General features: G+C 44.2%; 1 protein-coding gene across 1 annotated transcript in view; it reads right to left on the bottom strand.

Moving 5' to 3' along the window:
- The window catches only part of LOC110571736 (phosphatidylinositol-glycan biosynthesis class F protein-like), a 4,608-nt gene extending 1,539 nt beyond the window's left edge, over window positions 1-3,069 (bottom strand). Inside the window, 1 exon segment of the mRNA XM_044918065.1 lies at window positions 3,019-3,069. Within this exon segment, the coding sequence (XP_044774000.1) occupies window positions 3,019-3,069 (51 nt within the window).
- Window positions 3,070-19,398: the final 16,329 nt, after the last annotated feature.

Genomic DNA, 19,398 nt, shown 5'->3' on the forward strand with positions numbered 1-19,398 from the left:
TGTTCCTATAAAGCTAGAAATTGTAGTGATCTGAAGGCTGTTCTCCACCCACTATCCAAGGTGTCAACCCAGCCACCATCTACTTAAAAAAAAACTTCAACAACAGTCAGATGCTAGAAACTACTGTGTACACTGAGGATCACTTCAGATCATAACAGAAATGCAAATACCTCAAGAACAAATGCAAACATTTCCTTGTAATATTTGGTAGAAGTAGAGCTCTACAGAGCACACTTTGGGAACAATGTTTTAACCCCACAAGCAGCTGGAGCTCAGGCTTTAGAGTCAGGAGGACCTGAACTTAAATCTGAGTTCTGGGGCGCCTGGGTGGCTCAGTCAGTTAAGCAGCCCACTCTTGATTTTGGCTTGGGTCATGAGCTCAGGGTTGTGAGATCGAACCCTATTTTGGTTTTTTCCTGGGCATGGAGCCTACTTAAGATTCGCTCCCCCCTCCCCCTCTGCCCCTCCCCTCACGCTCTAAAAAAAGTAATTAAAAAAATGTTTTAAACCTGAATTCCTCTGCATATACATATGGCCTGGAACTAGTTGTTCTGTAGAAATGAGGCAAATAAGCCATTTTGTGAGGCTGCTGTGAGAACCAGAAGAGGTGATAGTGAACTTGAGTCTCAGGCTGAATGTTAGCTTCCAAAGACAGTGGTAAAGGAAAGAAGTCAGTCAAAGTCCAGATGAAGTGGTTGACTTTCATCTGGTAGCCAGGTTAACCTGTAACACACACACACAAACACACATTTTAAAGAGCTAATACTTGCTACAGACTGAGTGTTTGTCACCCTTATTCATTCACCCTTATTCATTCACAAATGTGATGGTATTAAGGGGTGGGCATTTGGGAGGTGATTAGATCATGAGGGTGGAACCCTAAGGAATGGGGTTAGTGCCCTTATAAAAGAGACCCCCAGAGAGCTCCCTTGCCTTGCCAACCATGTGAGGATGTGGCAAGCAGACAGCCATCTTTGAACCAAGAAGGGGGTCTTACCAGACACAGAATCTGCCAGCTCCTTGACCTTGGACTTCCCAACCTCCAGAACTGTGCAAAATAAACATTTGTTCATAAGCTACTGAGTCTATAGTAGTTTTCTTATAGCAGCCCACACACACAATACTAATGCTATATGCTAATCTTTCACCACTTAACCATTCTATTGCTATGAACATTTAATGATTTCCAAGCTTTACTTTCATAAATAATGAGTCAATGAACATCTCTATACACTCATCTTTGACAGCATCACTTAACAGGTCCTAACTAGATGTTAGACAACCAAGACTTTTCGGTGGGGTGGTGCAGGCAGCTAGATTTTAATTGCACAAGACACAAGTCAACCCCAAGTTCATCCAAAAAGCATTTACTGAGTTTCTAGATGCCGGGCACTACCCAGGCACACTTCATATCATCTTACAGTGCTTCCCCGAATGGGTACAGGTACACCTCTTTTTATAAAATGAATGTGGTTTTGTGGTGTAAATTGAATTCATATGCAATGGGAGAGAGGAGACAAGAGCTGAGGTTTAAATATGACTGTCTCAGCCTACCATAGACCAGGAGGTGAGAGGAAGCTCTTCCAAGAAGTGAGAGGAGAGAACAGAAGAGTGGAATACAAAGGACCCCAAACCGAATGTGGAGCATCCTGTTTCCTCCCATCATCAGAACATGAGTCCAGCCACCTGGGTGCAGTTTCACCATAATTTATTCAACTCGTCAACTATTTACCGAGCATCAATTATAGCCACTAATAACTCAGCTGCCATTCACTGAGGCAGAATAGTGTAGGGATTAGGAGTGCAGATTCTACCTTTAAAAGAATGAAGTCGTTCTATATAAAATGACCTGTAGGGATAAAAAGTAACAAAAGTAAGGTGCACAACAGTATGGCAAAGGTACAAGAAGGTATATAAAAAGAAGAGGGATATAAATGCTTGTTTATGCATCGCCTATCACAAAAAGCTGGTGAAAGTAGCACTATTTCTGGCCATGATAGAGTACTAGGGACTCTATCCAACCAGATTTACCCTACCTTCCTTAAATAGCTTTAAAAAAAAAAAAAACAGACAAAATTAAAATCAAACAATGGTTTAAGACACTGAGCAGCAGACAGCGTGGGAAGGGTAACTGATGGCTGAGAGGAGGGAGAGGGAAAGAGGCAAGTCCTAAACTGTCCCAGCTCACTGCCAGCAGGTCATTTCCGGCCACCAATCAGGGAGGAGGACCCGAGGCAGAGCCCGATGGTCTCCCTGAGTTCAGGTGACCAAGATGGCATTCAGGGTGGCGAAGCAGCTAGACTTGCAGGGTAGAGTATCAGAGAAGAGAGAGCTCCAGCAGTTCGCAGAGGTCCCCTCTAGTTGTGGCCTGAGTACTCATCAGCACACATGGGAGAAGCCACCAGAGGCTGGGAAGACCCAACGCAAAGCAGTAAGCTCAACAACGTCCGCACTTGACATGGGGCTGGAGATGGTTTATGCTCCACCAGCCAGAATGGAAAGACCTCATAGTCCATGGGACATGGGGTAAAACCCTCAGAAGTGGGGACACCTTAGCCCTAGACCGAAGGCTATTGTGACCAGCAGAGTAAAGGATAAAAGTAGGGCTTCTGGGTGGATGATTGGGGGCAGGGAGGGGGAGATTGGAGCTCAGGGTCAAGGCTTGAAGTATACATACCTATTCACTGTTACACCTTTTTGCACTGTTTCAAATTTTTACTATGTGTAAGTATTCCTTTTTAGAAACTTTTAAAGGGGGAGGTCTCTGGAGTCAGACTTGTCAGGGTGAGGATATCACTCCACCTCCTATGAGCTATATAAACCCTGGCAAGTCACCCAACCACTCCAAACCTATGCTTTCTCATCTGTGGGATGGATTTCTTTGATCATTATGAAGTGTTTATACAAAAACCAGCAGCACCTGGCACTTGTGTGAAAATATTGGTTTTACTCCCCAATGACCTGTTTCTGGCAAAAGCACCCCATTTTTCTTTTGGGGAACACACCTGCCCCACTCACCCATGTGACCACGACACCATCCCCCTGCTCTGAGAAGGGCCATGTGACCATGGCTTTAGGAGGTGAGGCCCTTTGAGGTGATTAGGTCATGAGGGGGAGCCCTCATGAATGGAAGCAGTGATCTTATAAAAGGGACCCCAGAGAGCTCCCTTGCCCAGTTGGCCATGTGTGGGAACAGTGGGAAGGCACCATCTATGAACCTAGAAGCAAGTCCCACCAGACATTGGATCTGTTGGTACCTTGAGCTTAGGCTTCTCAGCCTCCAGAACTAGAACTGTAAGAAATACATTTCAGTTACTTCTGACCTATCACCACATTTCATGTCCCTGGGACAGCAAGTAATTATTTTAATGAGAGTGGTGTGGAGACTTTTGCTGAAAATCTGGGGAAAGAGATGCTAATTTTTCACTGGGTTGCTCAGTGAGTAGACTGAAGCTGCCAGTGGTCATTTTCAGGGAACTATCTTGGGAGTGGAGCCCAGATAGGGGATAGCAAAGCCTAGAGATGGAGACAGATGTGGTCCTGAGGATGTACTGGGATCCAGCCATGCCTAAAGCCAGTTTCTGTCACTAGAACCAGAAGAGGCCTGACAAATTCAGGAGGGACTATCATTATTCAATTCATTCAACAAGCACCAAGCCCAAATGAAGTTCCAGAAACTGTGCCCAGAGCTAGGCATTCCAACATGAGACCCTGACCCCAGAAAGTTTATAGTCTAATGGAGGAGACACTTATGCAAAGCAACAACTGCTGGGCTAGATATATTCCTAGAGTGCTCTAGGTGAGGCACATCTAGAGCAGACGTGGGAGGGACAGGCTAGACAGTCAAAAAACCTTTGTGAAGATGTGATGCTCAAACTGAGGCTCAGTGAATGCTGAAGAAGTGGCCAGGGGCACCTGGGTGGCTCAGTCGTTAAGCGTCTGCCTTCGGCTCAGGTCATGATCCCAGGGTCCTGGGATCAAGCCCCGCATCGGGCTCCCCGCTCGGCGAGAAGCCTGCTTCTCCCTCTCCCACTCCCTCTGCTTGTGTTCCCTCTCTCGCTGTGTCTCTCTCTGTCAAATAAATAAATAAAATTCTTAAAAAAAAAAAAAAAGAAGTGGCCAGGAAAAAAAGAGGAGACAAAGAGGTGAGAGAAAGCAGATATGCTTGGGGAAGGAGGACAGACAGGAAGGGCAGTGGAGAGAGATGTGGTTAAAGAAGAAAGGGAAAAATCACAAAACACTTTGTATGTCATGCCCTAGAGTGGGGCCTTTGTATCCTAATCATTATAGGGTGCCATTCAAAGACTTATGTCAAGAGAGAAATAGGATTAGATTTTTGTGTGGAGCATAGATGAAAGGCAAGACAGGTAGGGGAGACCAATCAGGAGGATGTGGGAGAATTCTGTGCTTGGAATTATGAGGGACTGAATGAAGAGATTATTAGTGAAAGAATGAATTTGAGAAGTTCTGAGGAGAAAGAACTGACTGGACCTAATACTGATCATGTATTTCAGTTTCAAACATTAAAATAGGAATAGTAGTTAACATTTTATAGTCCTCCCCACCGAGTCCTGTTCTGAGTGCTTTCCACAAATTAACCCCTTCAATCCCACCCCTTGAGGTAGATATCATTGTGATTCCTCATTTCAACGCTGAGGGACTGAGCCACTGAAAGGTGAAGGAACTTGCCTGAGGCTACACTCTAGCAGATGGTATAACTACAACCCTAATGGTGGCGACCTAAGACGCAAGCCTGCGCTGTTGACCACTGCACTCTGCCACCTTGCATGTGCACACTGTTTAAACGGTAGATGAACAAGAAGCGGAGCTGGCCAACGAAAACAAAAATGATTAGGGAAGCAGAGACCAGCATCACAGAAATAAGGACAGTGAATGCTTCTTTCTTATCTCAGTGGTAATTAAATACCCAATTATGTAATAGGAGGAAGATAGGTCAGGCTTAGCCGGGAAGAGAGTGGGAGGTACTTCTGTACATAGGATCTCCTTTATTTTTCATGGTTCTCTGTAGAACAGGTGTGTTCATAGCCCCAGCTTTTAGATGCGGAAGTTAAGAGACATCAAGGGGCTCTCCCCAAGGTCACAGGCTGGGAAGCAACCCGGCTAGTTCTCAGGCCTGGAGATGACCTGTGTTCTGTGCTTGGCTCACCGGAGTGTTGTCTGGGTGCCCGGGGTTGTAGCAGAGTGGGAGGGGCACACAAAGATGGCCACGTCCCTACTCCCAGTAGGTCTGTGGTCTTGTTGCCCCAGTGAGGCTACAACAAATGGAAGACAAAGATCATGATAAGGCAGCATGAAGGTGTGTGCCAGGGAAGTGTACGGACTCTAGGCACCTAGAGCAGATGAGGCTTCTCGAAACTGGTGGACATGGGTTGGGTATTGAAGGATGGGTTGAGTATAAAAATGAGGGGATATGGGACATTTCCAGGGTGGGGCCCTCACCTGGGTGCTCTGTCAGTGGCAGACACCTGCTGTTTCTACCTGTGCAGCATCTCTGCTATGTCCTTCTATTTTCTTTTGAGGAACGACTCCTCCTCACTGGGAACCACGGAGTTTGGACAGAGCTGGCCTCACATCTACCTCAGATCCCATCAGGGAGCACTTGAGGCCAGCCTGGACAATCACTGGGTTTCATTTCCCCCAACCCAGCGATTGGCTCTGGACCCAATCTAACCCAATGAGACTCAATCTCAGGTGTGTGTTGGAACATCAGGAAGGAAAAACTCCCTGGGATGGCTGACTCTAGGAATGTTATTAGCCTGGAGAAGCTGGGGACCATGCTGTAGAGGGGCCTGTCTGGGAGTGAAACCCACACTGAGAAAAGGGGACAGGAGGGAGAGAGATCTGATGTTTGAGTTCCTGGATCCAGCCATGCCTGCAACATCCCCAGACTTTTCAGTCACTCCAACTAATAAATTTCCTTTGTTGTTTATGCCAGTTTGAGTTGGGGTTTCTGTCACTGGCAAGGGAAAGGGGTCTAACACAGACCCCCAAAGATGGTTGTTAAACTTCAGGAATCCTAAGCCAGGGTCCATCTGCTTTCCTCAAAGGAAAGGAGTTCAAGAGGGGGTATGGTGAGGTAAGGTCCATAAGAGAGAGAAAGGCTGTGGGCTTCTGTGAAGGGCGAGATGAATATAGACCTTGGAGAAGCAGCTTTAGTTTCAGTCATATCTCAAAAGGTGGATTAACTTTTTACCAACTGGCATTTGAGAAAGCGCAGCACAGCAGGAAAGGGACCGCCTCACTTGTGAAGGCACAGAAATAGAAGAATGCAAGGCACGTTCAGGGTGCAGCACAGGGTCTAACCTGGCTGGGGAAGGAACTGATGAGGGGCAGTTGTGAAAGGGGAGGTTGCAAAGGTGCCCTGGAAGGCCTCAAGAGCCAAGAGGTGAATACTTGGGGATGGTTAAAGACACAGAAATGACAGTTTCATGGGATCAGAGATATGTTCCCCTCCAAGGCGTCTAGAAATGTTTGGATCCCAGGGACACCAGAGCAGGCTCTCAGGATGTCATCAAGCAGGTAAAGAGCTAAGTGTCCCGCTAAGAGATGAAAGAGGGCACTTTGTTCTCTGGCCCCACTCTGCTGGGCAAGAGACTATTTTATGTCCTTTGAGCCTGGATCCCCTCCTCCCTGCTCCTGCTGAGCACAGAACAGGGGATGAGATGGCTCCGGACCCCTGCGCTCAATGAGGAGCTTCCTAGCCAGGGCCCCCACAAGGATGCCTCAGACCCAGGGTGGGGGGGAGTCGTCTGAGTTTCCTGGCAGCCCCTGGTTCCCCTCAGCCTCCCCTGCCGTGCCTCACAGCAACCACTGACTAGGGGATGTGTCCCTGCTGCTTGAGTTAATTACAGTAATTATACCTGCTCCCTCTTCGGCTCTGGTTCCCTTTGTTCCCAGTTTCCTGCCCGCTCATTTGCAAATCTAATCACTCTGTGGATTGATTTTTTTTTTCCTTTAAAGAGAGAACAGGATGGTGAGACAAAGATAGGGAGCAGAGAATGTGGGAGAGAAAAAGTGGGGGTGGGAGTGGGCTGGGAAGGGGGTGGGGAGGGGACAGATGGAGGGACAATGGTGGAAAAGTGGACAGGAGCTGCAGAGAAAGGACTGTGACAGCCAACCTAGGGCACCTCTCTTCTGCAGGGTCACCCTGAGTCACCAGCTGAGGCCCCAAAGGTGGAACTGTGGGACCACAATTGGCATAGCCCTCAGGCCTTTCCATAGGGTCCCCAGTTTCTCCCCAGACCAGGCTGGTCTGGCACAAATTATAGGAAGCTGTAAGGGGCCCAAATTCAAACAATACCAATAGATACCACTGCTCTTTAACTATTGCTCTTCCCAGGGATTTGTGGGACCTTGACTCACCCAGAACACCTCCCAGACACTTACTTCAGTGCCAGATGGCTGAGAGGGGGCAGTGGGGACTCAAGCAGGGAGCAGGAAGGAAACAAACTACTCTGATGGAAATCTGAGAGATGAGTGGTTGGTCTTTCCTCTCTCACCTAATCCCATCCTAGAGACCCTCAGGAAACATCCTGGTTCAAGGATTTTCCAAACATACTCTGAGGAGCACTGAGTTTCCATGGAGAATCCTCAGGGAGTGGGAAGGAACAAGTGGGCATATATATATCCCCCAAACCCCTTTCTATAACATTTATTCAGCTCATAGATTGGGTTCCACTTAAACTTTTATTTGGAAATACAAATTTCTTTTTTTTTTTTTTTTTTTTTTTGTAGGCTCCATGCCCAACGTGGGGCTCAATCTCACAACCCAGAAATCAAGAGTCGCATGCAATACCAACTAAGCCAGCCAGGCACCCTGGAAACAATACAAATTTAAGAAGAGAAGAATCCTCCCCCCATAAGGGATTAGAAAACAACTGATCTAATCCAAACTTCTCATCTGTCAGATAGGGGAAACTTGAATGGATTAAGTGGCCTATCCCGTATCACACAACAGTCAGATCACAGGTCTCTTGACTCCCAGTTGAAAGAGATTTCCACAACCCCATGCTGCTTGTCAGGGTGCCAGGGGGATGTGGAGACTTTGCCAAAGCTCCTGGGTCTTCTTGGGCCTGTCTGGAATGAGGCTGATGGCATCATCCTGCCAGAAGTCCTTGGTGAATCAGAATCCTTGCTCCTCAGTCCTCTGAATGAGCCCAATAGACGGAGTGTTTTCCAAAAAACAGCTGCAAGTATATTTACAATCCCACGTGCCCTTCCCAGAATCTTGCCACCACTACCACCCCATCAAGAGGTAGAGTCTATTTCTTCTCCTCTTGATCTTAGAAGGGCCTTTCTGATTGCCACAAAGAACCAAATATGGCAGACATGATGCTGCATAACTTCCCAAGTTAAGTTAGAACTAAGGCAATACAGCTTCTACCTGGCTCTACCTTTTGGGAAGTTCACCATTGGAGCCCAGTCACCATGAAGTGAGAAAGCCCAACCTACAAGGAGGGACCATGTGTAGATGTTCCAGGAACACCCACTGTCAGACATGACAGCAAGCAAATCATCCTCAGATACTTCCAGTCCCCAGGTGTTGAATCACTGTTAGCCTCTGAGTCTCCCAGCTGAGGCCCCGACATTGTAGAACAGAAACAAACCATCCCCACTGTGCCTTGTCCAAATTCCTGACCAGCAGAGTCTGTGAGCACAACAGTTATCTCCTGCCACAAAGGTCTGGGGTAGTTTGAGATGTGGTAATGGACAGCCAGAAGGAGTGGCATCCAGAAGCTCGAGCAAATATTCCCCATATGAAGTTAGATTTTGTAAGCAAGCAGTCAACAGCCAGGGCTCCCAAGAATAGACTTGATGCCATGAATCCAAATCTCCAGCTAGTATTTGGGTTCTCCCCCAGCACTTCTAATTAATTCACAAGAGAAGTTCAGAGTTCAGGTCATTCTGGAGAGAGAAGTGGGAATGGGAGTGGGTGTTAACTCCCCACACTGGATTCAGCCAATGTTTACTAAGTACCTTCCATGAGTCAGACCCAGAACAGAGTCCCCGCCCCCAAGGAGCACAGTATAATTGGGGAGGCAGACACATCCACACTCAAAAGTAATTATAATGCAATAAGTTAAGTTGCTATTAAAAATAAAAGTACTTTGGTAGTACTTTGGAAACAGTCAAGAGTATCAGCCTCAAATGTTTCCTATCCTGGTATGGTTCCAGCCCACTCAGAGGTATAAAAGCTATTCACCTCGTGGTTCTCAGCTCTTGGAACCCAAATGCCCTAATCCAGTCTTTGGCATGAAAGGCCTGTGGTGCACCCTTCTCAGAAAAAGTCAAGGGCTTAATAAATGTCTTTTCATATTTCATATAACCCTGTAGAAGAGAATGTTAGTTGTTCCCCAAAATCTGTTCTCCCATTCTCTGGAATAACAAGACCCTTGATTTTTTTTGCTGGGTTTCCTGGCCACCTGGAATAAGGATTGTCACTCAGCCTCCCCCTCCCCGAAGCTGTATGTGGCCACAGGACTGATGGGATGTACGAAACTTCTCTTGTGATGTATGAAACTTCTCTGTTGCATCTCAGAGAGAATGTGCCTGCTCGACCCCATTTCCACCTCTCTCCTAGCTGTAATGAGGACATGGTATAAGCCATTTTATATGACAAGATAAGAGAAACACCTTAGACAAGCCAGAACTTGGATCCCTTTCACCTTGGAACCCCAATCTAGCTGTCACAGACTATGTCACATGAGAAAAAAAAAAAAACACACCCCAGTCTTGTCTAAGGCACTATTATTTAAGGGGTACTTGTTACTAAATCAAATCCTACCACAGAAGTCCATTAACTCAAACTATTAGCTCTTTATTTATTCCTATGTGCTTACACACCCACACGTGCACTGTGGTGGAGCCTTTAGCAGACACTCAAGAACTAGTTGAGGAATTTGCTGTTGGAGGAGATCAATAGCACGTTGCTGGCATCATTGCTCCCTGCTGCTCGGGGCACCAGCTCACAAGTGTGCAAGATCAAGCTTTCCCACAGGGGTTCTGAAGCCCCTGAGGATACTTAGTGGTATGCTGAGTGATATGCAAAGTAATACTTTCCTAGAGACCATTTTGCTGAAAGAGTTGGTGAAAATGCTTTTGAATTGTTTATCTCTTAAAATGCTTTGTCATATACACAAGACAGAAGCAGCAAAATTCCACTTTCCTGTGTCAGCCAATCTTGCACTTTTCATGAATACCAGGAAAGCAGAAGATGTTTATGTGCAGCGAGTGATTGAAAAAGTTGTTCTTTTTGTGTTATCAGGGAAACCTCATTGGTCCCCAAGTGAACCGGGCTATTACTTTAGGGAGAGGAGATTAAGCCAGACTTTCCCGAAGCATGCTCTGTTGATAGATGTCACATGAGGAAAAGAATGGAAAGGTTTCATGGTCAAATGAGTTTGGGAAAAGCCAGATTAAATAAAAAAAGAAAATAAGTTTCTTTGCTGTGGGATTTCTCATGGTTTTCAATATGGTGATGTGTATTATGAGTCTCCAACAGGGAGACATAGCGAGCGGAGTTGCCCACAGTACACCTTCACATGGACAGTTTTATGGTGAGTGTTTCCAAGGAACTCACTATGCTGAGTTATGTAAATGTGAGTGTTCTCTTTGTTGGTCATGTCCGCCAGAGTGGAGGAGCGGGAACATGTTTTTAACCTATTAAATTCTGGCATTAAATATGCCAAACCAACCCTTCTAAGATCTTTTCCTTCCACTGCCCCTGCCCTGTCCGGTCTGTGATGATGAGTTTGATGTGTCAACATGACGAGGCTATAGTACCCAGTTATCCAGTCAAACACTAATCTAGGTGTTGTGTTGAAGGTGTTGTGTAGATGTAGTTAACATCTACACTCAGATGACTTCAGGTAAACATTTCCTCAGTAATGTGGATGAGCTTCATCTAATCAGTTGAAAGGCTTTGGGAGCAAAACTGAAGTTTCCCAGAGGACAAGGAAAATCCCCAGAGTTTCTGCACCAAAAGAAGAGAAATGTTAGCTAAGATCAATATAATGAAATGCAAACTCAAACAAGCAAATCTAAACATTGCTTGAAGCCCTTTATGAGGTCAGTTTCAGAACTATCTGGGAAGGTAAAGCTCATGTAAGGAGAGAAAAGGTGGTACAGCTTTGCTTCTATAGATCTGTCCCAGTCTGTTTTCAAATTAGCAGCCAAGCTAAAAAGGGTGATTTTATTAACCTTATTCTTCCAGGCACAATATTAATGTTCTCAAAAGCATACTTGAACAGTTGGTCAGGAAACCAGAGATAATGGAGATCTCTTTGCTTTATTTTAATAGTCATAGCATTTTTTCTAATTAAAAAAATAAGTCAGATTTCTGGGCAGAAGCAACTAAGTAGAGAAAGTACACAGAATCTCTCCAACTACTCAACGAAATAAAGCAAAAAAAAAAAAAAGTGAAATAAACCAAGAAAAAGTCACAAGCAGCAACCAAAGAAGGAATGGGGTAGAACTCTATACCACAGAAGCCTAAAATAGTAGCTAAGAAATAGAATATTCTGGTATGATCAGAATGGCTCCTTACATCATTCTGAACAAGGGTAGAACATAGGAAGACAATTGCGTCCAAAGATTCCTGAGAATTTTCACAAATACCCTACAACTTGGAGAGGCATAGCCTGAGAGAGTAAGTAGGCAGATCTAGGAAAAGCTACTGGGAAAACCCCAGTGAATAGAAGCCCCTCCATCCTGGCAGGGATCTTAGTAGAGGTGGGTAGGGCCAGCAGAGCTTACCATCTTTCCAGAGAGACAGAGAACAGGAAAAAGAAAGATTATAAATCCAATCGAATCTAAGTTGGGGTGTAACCCAAGGAACAGAACTAGGTTCCCATGAGAGTTTTATTCTATAGAAGAACTTAAAAATATAAAATCAGTAAACAGAACATGAAAGAATAAAATGAAATTACAAGAAATGTCACAGAACTAAAGAAACAAATGGCTAACTAAAATAAACTTATTACAAATTGAATAAGTTAGAAGCAGCTGAATGAAATGACATCGACCCAGATGAAAAATAGAATTGACAGGACTGGTGGAAAGCATGATGTAATCACAGCAAAAGAGGAGAAAATAAAACAGAGATTAAAACAACTAGTTAGAGAGTGATAGGTGTAGAGGATAAAGATTGTCAAACATAAGCATAATTGGTGCCCCTGAGGGTTTTAAAAAAAAATAGAAATCAAGAAATCTGTTGAAATATAATACAGGAAAATTTCACTGATGAAGCAAGAATCAGCAAATCAAAATGGTACATCATATATCCCAAGAACAATTATTCCAGAGTAATAGACATCGAGATAGAGCTTAGTTATTGAACAAAGAAAAAGAATAATCAGAATAAACAAGTTATGATGGACGTCAAGAAAACACATCCTAGTTAAAGCATTAGACCTCAGAGAAAAAGAAAAACAGAATAAGCAAAAGGGAAAAACATCAGGCTGGTTCCAGACTTCTCACAGCAACATTCAATGCCTGAAGACAGGAAGAAGAGGTCTAGGAAGGTCTAAGGGAAAGCAAGTCTGACATAACTGCAAATTACAGCAGATTGTTGCTCGAATAATGGGCAGATGTCTCAAACATGGTAGAACATAGGGAATAGAGCAATCCAGCACCTTCTTTTTATTTTATTTATTTATTTATTTTTAAAGATTTTATTTATTTGACAGAGAGAGACACAGCGAGAGAGGGAACACAAGCAGGGGGAGTGGGAGAGGGAGAAGCAGGCTTCCCACGGAACTGGGAGCCCGATGTGGGGCTCAATCCCAGGACCCCGGGATCATGACCTGAGCCGAAGGCAGGCGCTTAACGACTGAGCCACCCAGGCGCCCCCAGCACCTTCTTTTTAAAAACTACTCCATAAAACAAGAAGACCAGGGCAGGGAGTATGTTAGAAGAATCCCTCAGGAAGATCCCCTAAATGGGGTCTTAGATCTCCCAAGAGTCCATGTGGAGATTTCCCCTTCTCTGGGGGAAAAATGCGACCAGTAGACTGTGAGCCTTGTTTTCAGTCAATGAGTATCAAACACATCTGCATGGAAGCAAAATGAGGATAACTACAAAGTCTTTCCTTGATGCCTCTTTGGAATCTTGCTCACCGGGTCACTTTCATACCACTTTCTAATAGAAAGCAAGGCAAAATGAAGTTGTCATTGGATTTCACTCTCCCACAATTTCGGCACCAAAGAAAGTAACTAAAACCGTGGAGTACCTTCATTTCATGGGAACAACCGTACTGGAAACCCTGCTGTCTGCTCCCAGCTGCTGCTAAACAAGTCCAGGTCTGGAGTCCAGGACCTTTCAGACAATGGGCATGCAGGATAGCACAAAAGTTAGATGAGGACCTTGACATTGGATGGTCTGGGTTTTAATCTCCTCTGCTACTTCCTGTGTGACTTTAAGCAATTTCCTTTTATCTGTCTGTTGCTTCAGTTTCAACGTCTGTAAAAATGAGACTAACAGTAGTCCCTACCTCCTCAGGCAGTTATAAAGATTAAATGTTAATCCATGCAGTGCTTTGAAAAGCACCTGGCACATAGTAAACTCAATAAGATATTAGCTATGAGTGTTAAGTGTGGAAAAGAGTAATCTAGAAGTGCTATACACACACACAGAGACACACACTCAATGCCACCCTAGGCAAGGAGACTTCTCTGCCCAGGAGCTGGAAGCACATAAACTTCCCCTGTTATAAAATCCTCTGGGAAAATAGGATTAGGGTGCAGGGGACTGGGGTTTTCTCCCAGAGATCCTGGTAGCATTTGTGCCCCACCGTTAGAATTCAGCATAAGCCAGGACCACATCTTCTCTCTTAAGTTCTGGTTGACATCAGGTAATATCCACTTTAACTTCCATGCATTCTATTTGGTCCTCATCACAGCGGTATAGAGAAAGCGTAATTATTCCCATTTTCAGATAGAAAGACGGGGGTTCAAAGCAGTCAGGTGATTTTTCCCACTGTCCCAGAGCTTGAGGTAGTCCTGCTAGGATGCAGATCTCTTCTGCCTTCAAATCAGTGCCCCCACCCTTGCATATGTGCCAACTGTCTCTTGCTGTATCTCTGTCTTTCTCTGTGTATCTCTCTTTTTGTTTTTCTTTCTGTTGTCTGTTGGGCTGTCTCTTTACTCCTGTTTTTCTCGATTTTCATCCCTCCTATTCCTCTCTTCTTTCTTCCCAGTTCAGACCTTAGATTCCCCACAATCTACCTAAAACAAAAGCGGCTTAGAGCAAATAGCAGCTCAGGTCACAAGCCTGCCTGGGGATGGAGTTCTTGTGTGCAGAAATACAGGACGACTTGGTTACTCCAGAACAAGAGCAGAAGGGGGGCTCCTAACAGGGAGAGAGAGAAGCCAGCACTTCAAACAGCAGTCCCTAAGCCATCCTGTCTTCTTTCCAGTTTCTCTTGCACCCTGATTACTATCCTCCATTCTGATCATTCTCCCAGACCCCACTGCTCATTCTAAGGGGAGAGAATCTCTAAAAGGACGGGGCAGAGAAGTGGCTCTGGTGGCTGAAGAAGTGAAGCCCCATGCCATTTCCTTCGAGTGACTTATGTGCCTGTTCAGAAGAGGCAAACCCGGGTCCTGGGTCTCAGAGCCTTTTGAAATGGCAGTCCAAGCTACAGAAGCTCATCTTTTTCCCTCCCCACAGTATGGACCACCCTCTACCAACTGGGCAGAGAAAGAGCGCCACCTCCTGGCTAGACACAAGTTTAGGACCAATACCGGCCGTTCATGACCCATGTCCCACCTTCGGAAGTGCAATCAGCATGATCTTCAGGGCCTGACACACCAGTCACCCTTCTAGGCTTTGGAATTAGCAGACTCCATTGAGCCATGGCAAAATGACCTTGCCTTCACTCAACAATTCGAGTCAGCAAGATCACTAACCTTGCCAGACAGCCGTGTTCATCTGGGCAATGGTCTAAATACTGTGTTGAATCTGCTACTTTTTAAAAAAGTAACCAGGAAAGGGAAGGGGGTAGTGCTGATATTAGTAAGAAGGTAAAAAGTCTCATAAACTTAGGACAGTGGAGGCCAAGGTGAACCATTAGCTTTGACTGGCCGCCCAGCTCTCTCCAGCCAGCCAAGTCTGCATTCAACCGTGAAGGAAAAGTGAAATTAAAGACAACTGAGGTGCTAGAAATAGAGCAACAAAGGTTATGTCTAAAAGGCAAGATGTAATTACAGATTATATAATTTGATCAGAATATTGTTGATAACATGTAAGTCCATTGCTCAGCTTTCAGAATTCTGCTTCTCTATGTTTTCAAAAGTCTTTTATAACAAAAACAAAAAGGGCAGCGTCCTGCTGGCCTACGGTACAGACCACATAGTGAACTCCATTTCCACCATCGATACAGCATGATCAGAGACGAGCTAGAGGCAGCAGGGCGGGAGGAGACAACATGGGGACGAAAGGCCTGAATTCTAATCCTGCCTCTGCTACTTGGAAGTTCTATGGCTTTAGGAAAGTCAGGATAAATCTCTCTGGCCTTGGATTTTCATCTGTAAAGTGGGATGATGACAATACCTGGCAAACTTATCTCCCGGAGCTGGTGTAAGGCTCAAGTAAAGGAAATGGGAAGGAAACTAAGGTTTATTGAATATACGTGTGCTGGCAATGGGCTAAACACTTTACATAACTCGTCTCATTTAGTACCACGAGGAACAAATTATTATTATTACCTGTGGTCAACAAATAAGGATGTTTGTAGGGATTGACTAAATTTTCCAAAGGTTCTACAGGTGGAATTCAATTTTAGGAGCACCTGACTTTTCAAGGCAATACTTTATAAACTGTGAAGTGTATACAAATGTAAGGGCAGTTTTTATCTGGAAATTGATGCATAAAGACTTATAAGAAGAAATTAGTGCTTTTCAGTATGTGCAATTTCTTGACCCATCTTCCAATTTCCCTTGCTCTTTGCCCCAGACTTCAGATTCTCTCTCCATCCAACCCCCAAAACCTGGCTTCTGGAAAATTCCAGTATAAGTCATCTATATGTCTCTGTAACAAGCATTCATGGGAATGCTTGCCTTCATAGCTTCTCTCTAGTGACCAAGTGAGTAGCTTTCTTGTCTGAGGGAATGTCCAGCATCAGAGAGCTGGTGGGGAAGCCTGTGGTTCTGGGGGCGGACATGTACTCATGGTTCCTGTAGCCATATCACTGGAGGCTCCGTTTAGGATGGGTCTTACTATTGATATTATGGACCACCTTGACCACTCTTCCTTCAACACCTCATCTCTCCCCATCAGACATAGGATCCCAGATTGGACAGACTGGTAGTTAGTCCCAGTGTAGAGGTCTAGAAGTTCTATTACATTCCTGCCAATCTCTCAGAGGCCCCTGAATTCCATAGCAGAGCTACAACTGCGCTTCTCCATCTCTACCCGCTAGTCCAGGGTATCTCAGACCAAACCCATCTAAACAACCTAACTGTCCCCAGTCCTCCCTATCTCAAAATCTTGTGTCAGTCAATAATATAACCTTCCACACAGATTGCCGAAACTTAGCTCACAGTGTCTGGCACATAGTAGGAACTCAATAAACATTTGTAGAGTTCATGCATTGAACAAACACTGATTAAATGTCATCAGTGTGTCAGGTACTCTTCTTGGAGCTGAGGATGCTGGTCAACAAGAGAGATGAACGAGATAGACAAGGGATGAGTATGTAATGTAACCCTAGGTAGTAATGAGTACTAATAAGAAATCTAAGCAGAACAGTGAGGTAGCAAGTCATGAGTGATGAAGCAGAGGGAGGGGTCTGTTTTAGATAGAATGGCCAGAACAGGCCTCTGAGGAATTGACAGTTGAACCCAGATCAGATTGAAGCAAGAGCATGAGACAGGCAGATATCTGGAAGGAAAGTATTCCAGGCAGAGGGAATAGCAAATACACAGGCCCTGAGGCAGTACCAAACTTGGGAATTTGAGTCCCAGCAAGAAGGCCAAGGTCACCAGAGCAAAATGAGCTAGGAGAAAAGTGGTAAAAGAGGAGATTAGAAAGATAGACCAAGTTGGGTCCTCTGGAGCCTGAAGGCCATGGGAAGAGCAGAGATGGGACGTCTTTGAAGTATTTCTGATCAGGGAGTGAAAGAACTGACACTTATACTTTAAAATACAATGTATATTCTTACATAACATATGTCATTTTTTTAAAGATAGCAGCTAAAGAGCTGTGGTGTAAGCTGAATAAAGAATAGAGTCTGGTGGCGCCTGGGTGGCTCAGTTGGTTAAGCGACTGCCTTTGGCTCAGGTCATGATCCTGGAGTCCCAGTATCGAGTCCCACATTGGGCTCCCTGCTCAGCGGGGAGTCTGCTTCTCCCTCTGATGCCCCCACCTCTCGTGCTCTCTCTCTCTCTCTCATTCTCTCTCTCAAATAAATAAATAAATAATCTTTAAAAAAAAACCTACCAGAGTATTTAAAAAAAAAAAATAGAGTCTGGATATGGAATAATAGTCTAAAAACAGGTATACTACCTTAAACCAAAAAGGCCAATAATTTATTTCATTGTCCCTGAATTTCTTTTTTTTTTTTTTGCTATATTGTTGATTTGATCAAAAGAAGATATTAAAATATATTTTAAATGCCTGAGGAAAGTTTTTTTCATGCCATTTTTTTTAATTTAATTTTTTTAATTTTTATTTATTTTTACTTATTTGCAAGAGAGAGAATGAGAGACAGAGAGCATGAGAGGGAGGAGGGTCAGAGGGAGAAGCAGACTCCCCGCTGAGCAGGGAGCCCGATGCGGGACTCCATCCCAGGATTCCAGGATCATGACCTGAGCCGAAGGCAGTCGCTTAACCAACTGAGCCACCCAGGCGCCCTCATGTCATTTTTTTTAAAAATTGGGGTTGAGGGGCACCTGGGTGGCTCAGTCGTTAAGCGTCTGCCTTCAGCTCAGGTCATGATCCTGGGGTCCTGGGATCAAGCCCCGCATCGGGCTCCCTGCTCAGAGGGAAACCTGCTTCTCTCCCTCCCACTCCCCCTGCTTGTGTTCCCTTTCTCACTGTATCTCTCTCTGTCAAATAAATAAATAAAATCTTTAAAATAAATAAATAAATAAAAATAAAAGTTGGGGTTGAGAGGGTGCCTGGTGGTTCAGTCAGTTAAGTGTCTGCCTTCAGCTCAGGTCATGATCCCAGAGTCCTGAGATCAAGCCCTGCATTGGGCTCCCTGCTTGGTGGGGAGCCTGCTTCTCCCTCTCCTCCGCTTGTGCTCTCTCTTGTTCTCTCTCTCTCTCAAATAAATAAAATCTTTTAAAAAAATTTTTTTAATTAAAAAAAATAAAATTGGGGTTGAATACACAGAACATAAATTATATCATTTTAGCCACTTTTACATGTGCAGTTTAGTGGCCTTAAATATATTGTTGTACAACCATCAAAACCATCCATCTCCAGAATTTTTTTCACCCTCTAAAACCAACACTGTGTACCCATTAAACAGTAACTTCCCATTCTCCACTCCCCCAGACCCTGGCAACCACATTCTGCTTTCTATCTCTGTGAATTTAACTACTCTACGTACCTCACATAAGTGGGATCATACAGTATTTTCTGATCTTCTTTCATTTAGCATAATGTCTTCAAGGCTCATCCATGTTGTAGCATGTGTCAGAATTTTCTTTCTTTTTAAGGATAATACTACCTTGTATGTATCCACAACATTTTGTTTATCCATGCACCTATCCATGAATACTGGGTTGCTTACACCTTTTGGCTATTGTGAAAGTGTTGCTATGCACGTGGGTCTGCAAATACCTGTTCAAGTCCCTGCTTTCAATTATTTTGGGTATGTATCCAGAAATAGGATTGCTAGATCATGATAATTCCATTTTCAATTTTTCAAGAAACCACGATACTCTTTTCCATAGCAGCTGTACCATTTTACACAGGACCAACAATGCACAAGAGTTCTCATTTCTCTATATCCTTACCAACACTTGTTATTTTCTGGTTTTTCAATAGTAGCCATCCTAATGCATGTGAGATGGTACTGATTTGTATTGTGGTTTTGATTTCCCTAATGATTAGTGATGCTGAGCATCTTTTCACATGTTCATTGGCTATTTGTAGATCTTCTTTGATAAATGTTTATGCAAATCCTTTGCCCATTTTTTAATCAGACTGTTTGGGTTTTTTATTGCTGAGTTTTAGGAGTTCTTTATATATTCTAGATATTAACCCTGTATCAGATATATAATTTGTTTATATTTTCTCCTGTAGGTTGCCTTTTCACTCTGTTGTCAGTGTCCTTTGAAGCAGAGAAGTTTTAAATTTCAGTATCGTTCAATTTATCTATTTGTTCTTTTATTTTCTGTGCTTTTGTTGTCACATCTGAGGGATTTTTTT

The sequence above is a fragment of the Neomonachus schauinslandi genome, chromosome 9, assembly GCF_002201575.2.
Source record: "Neomonachus schauinslandi chromosome 9, ASM220157v2, whole genome shotgun sequence".
Taxonomy (NCBI): domain Eukaryota; kingdom Metazoa; phylum Chordata; class Mammalia; order Carnivora; family Phocidae; genus Neomonachus; species Neomonachus schauinslandi.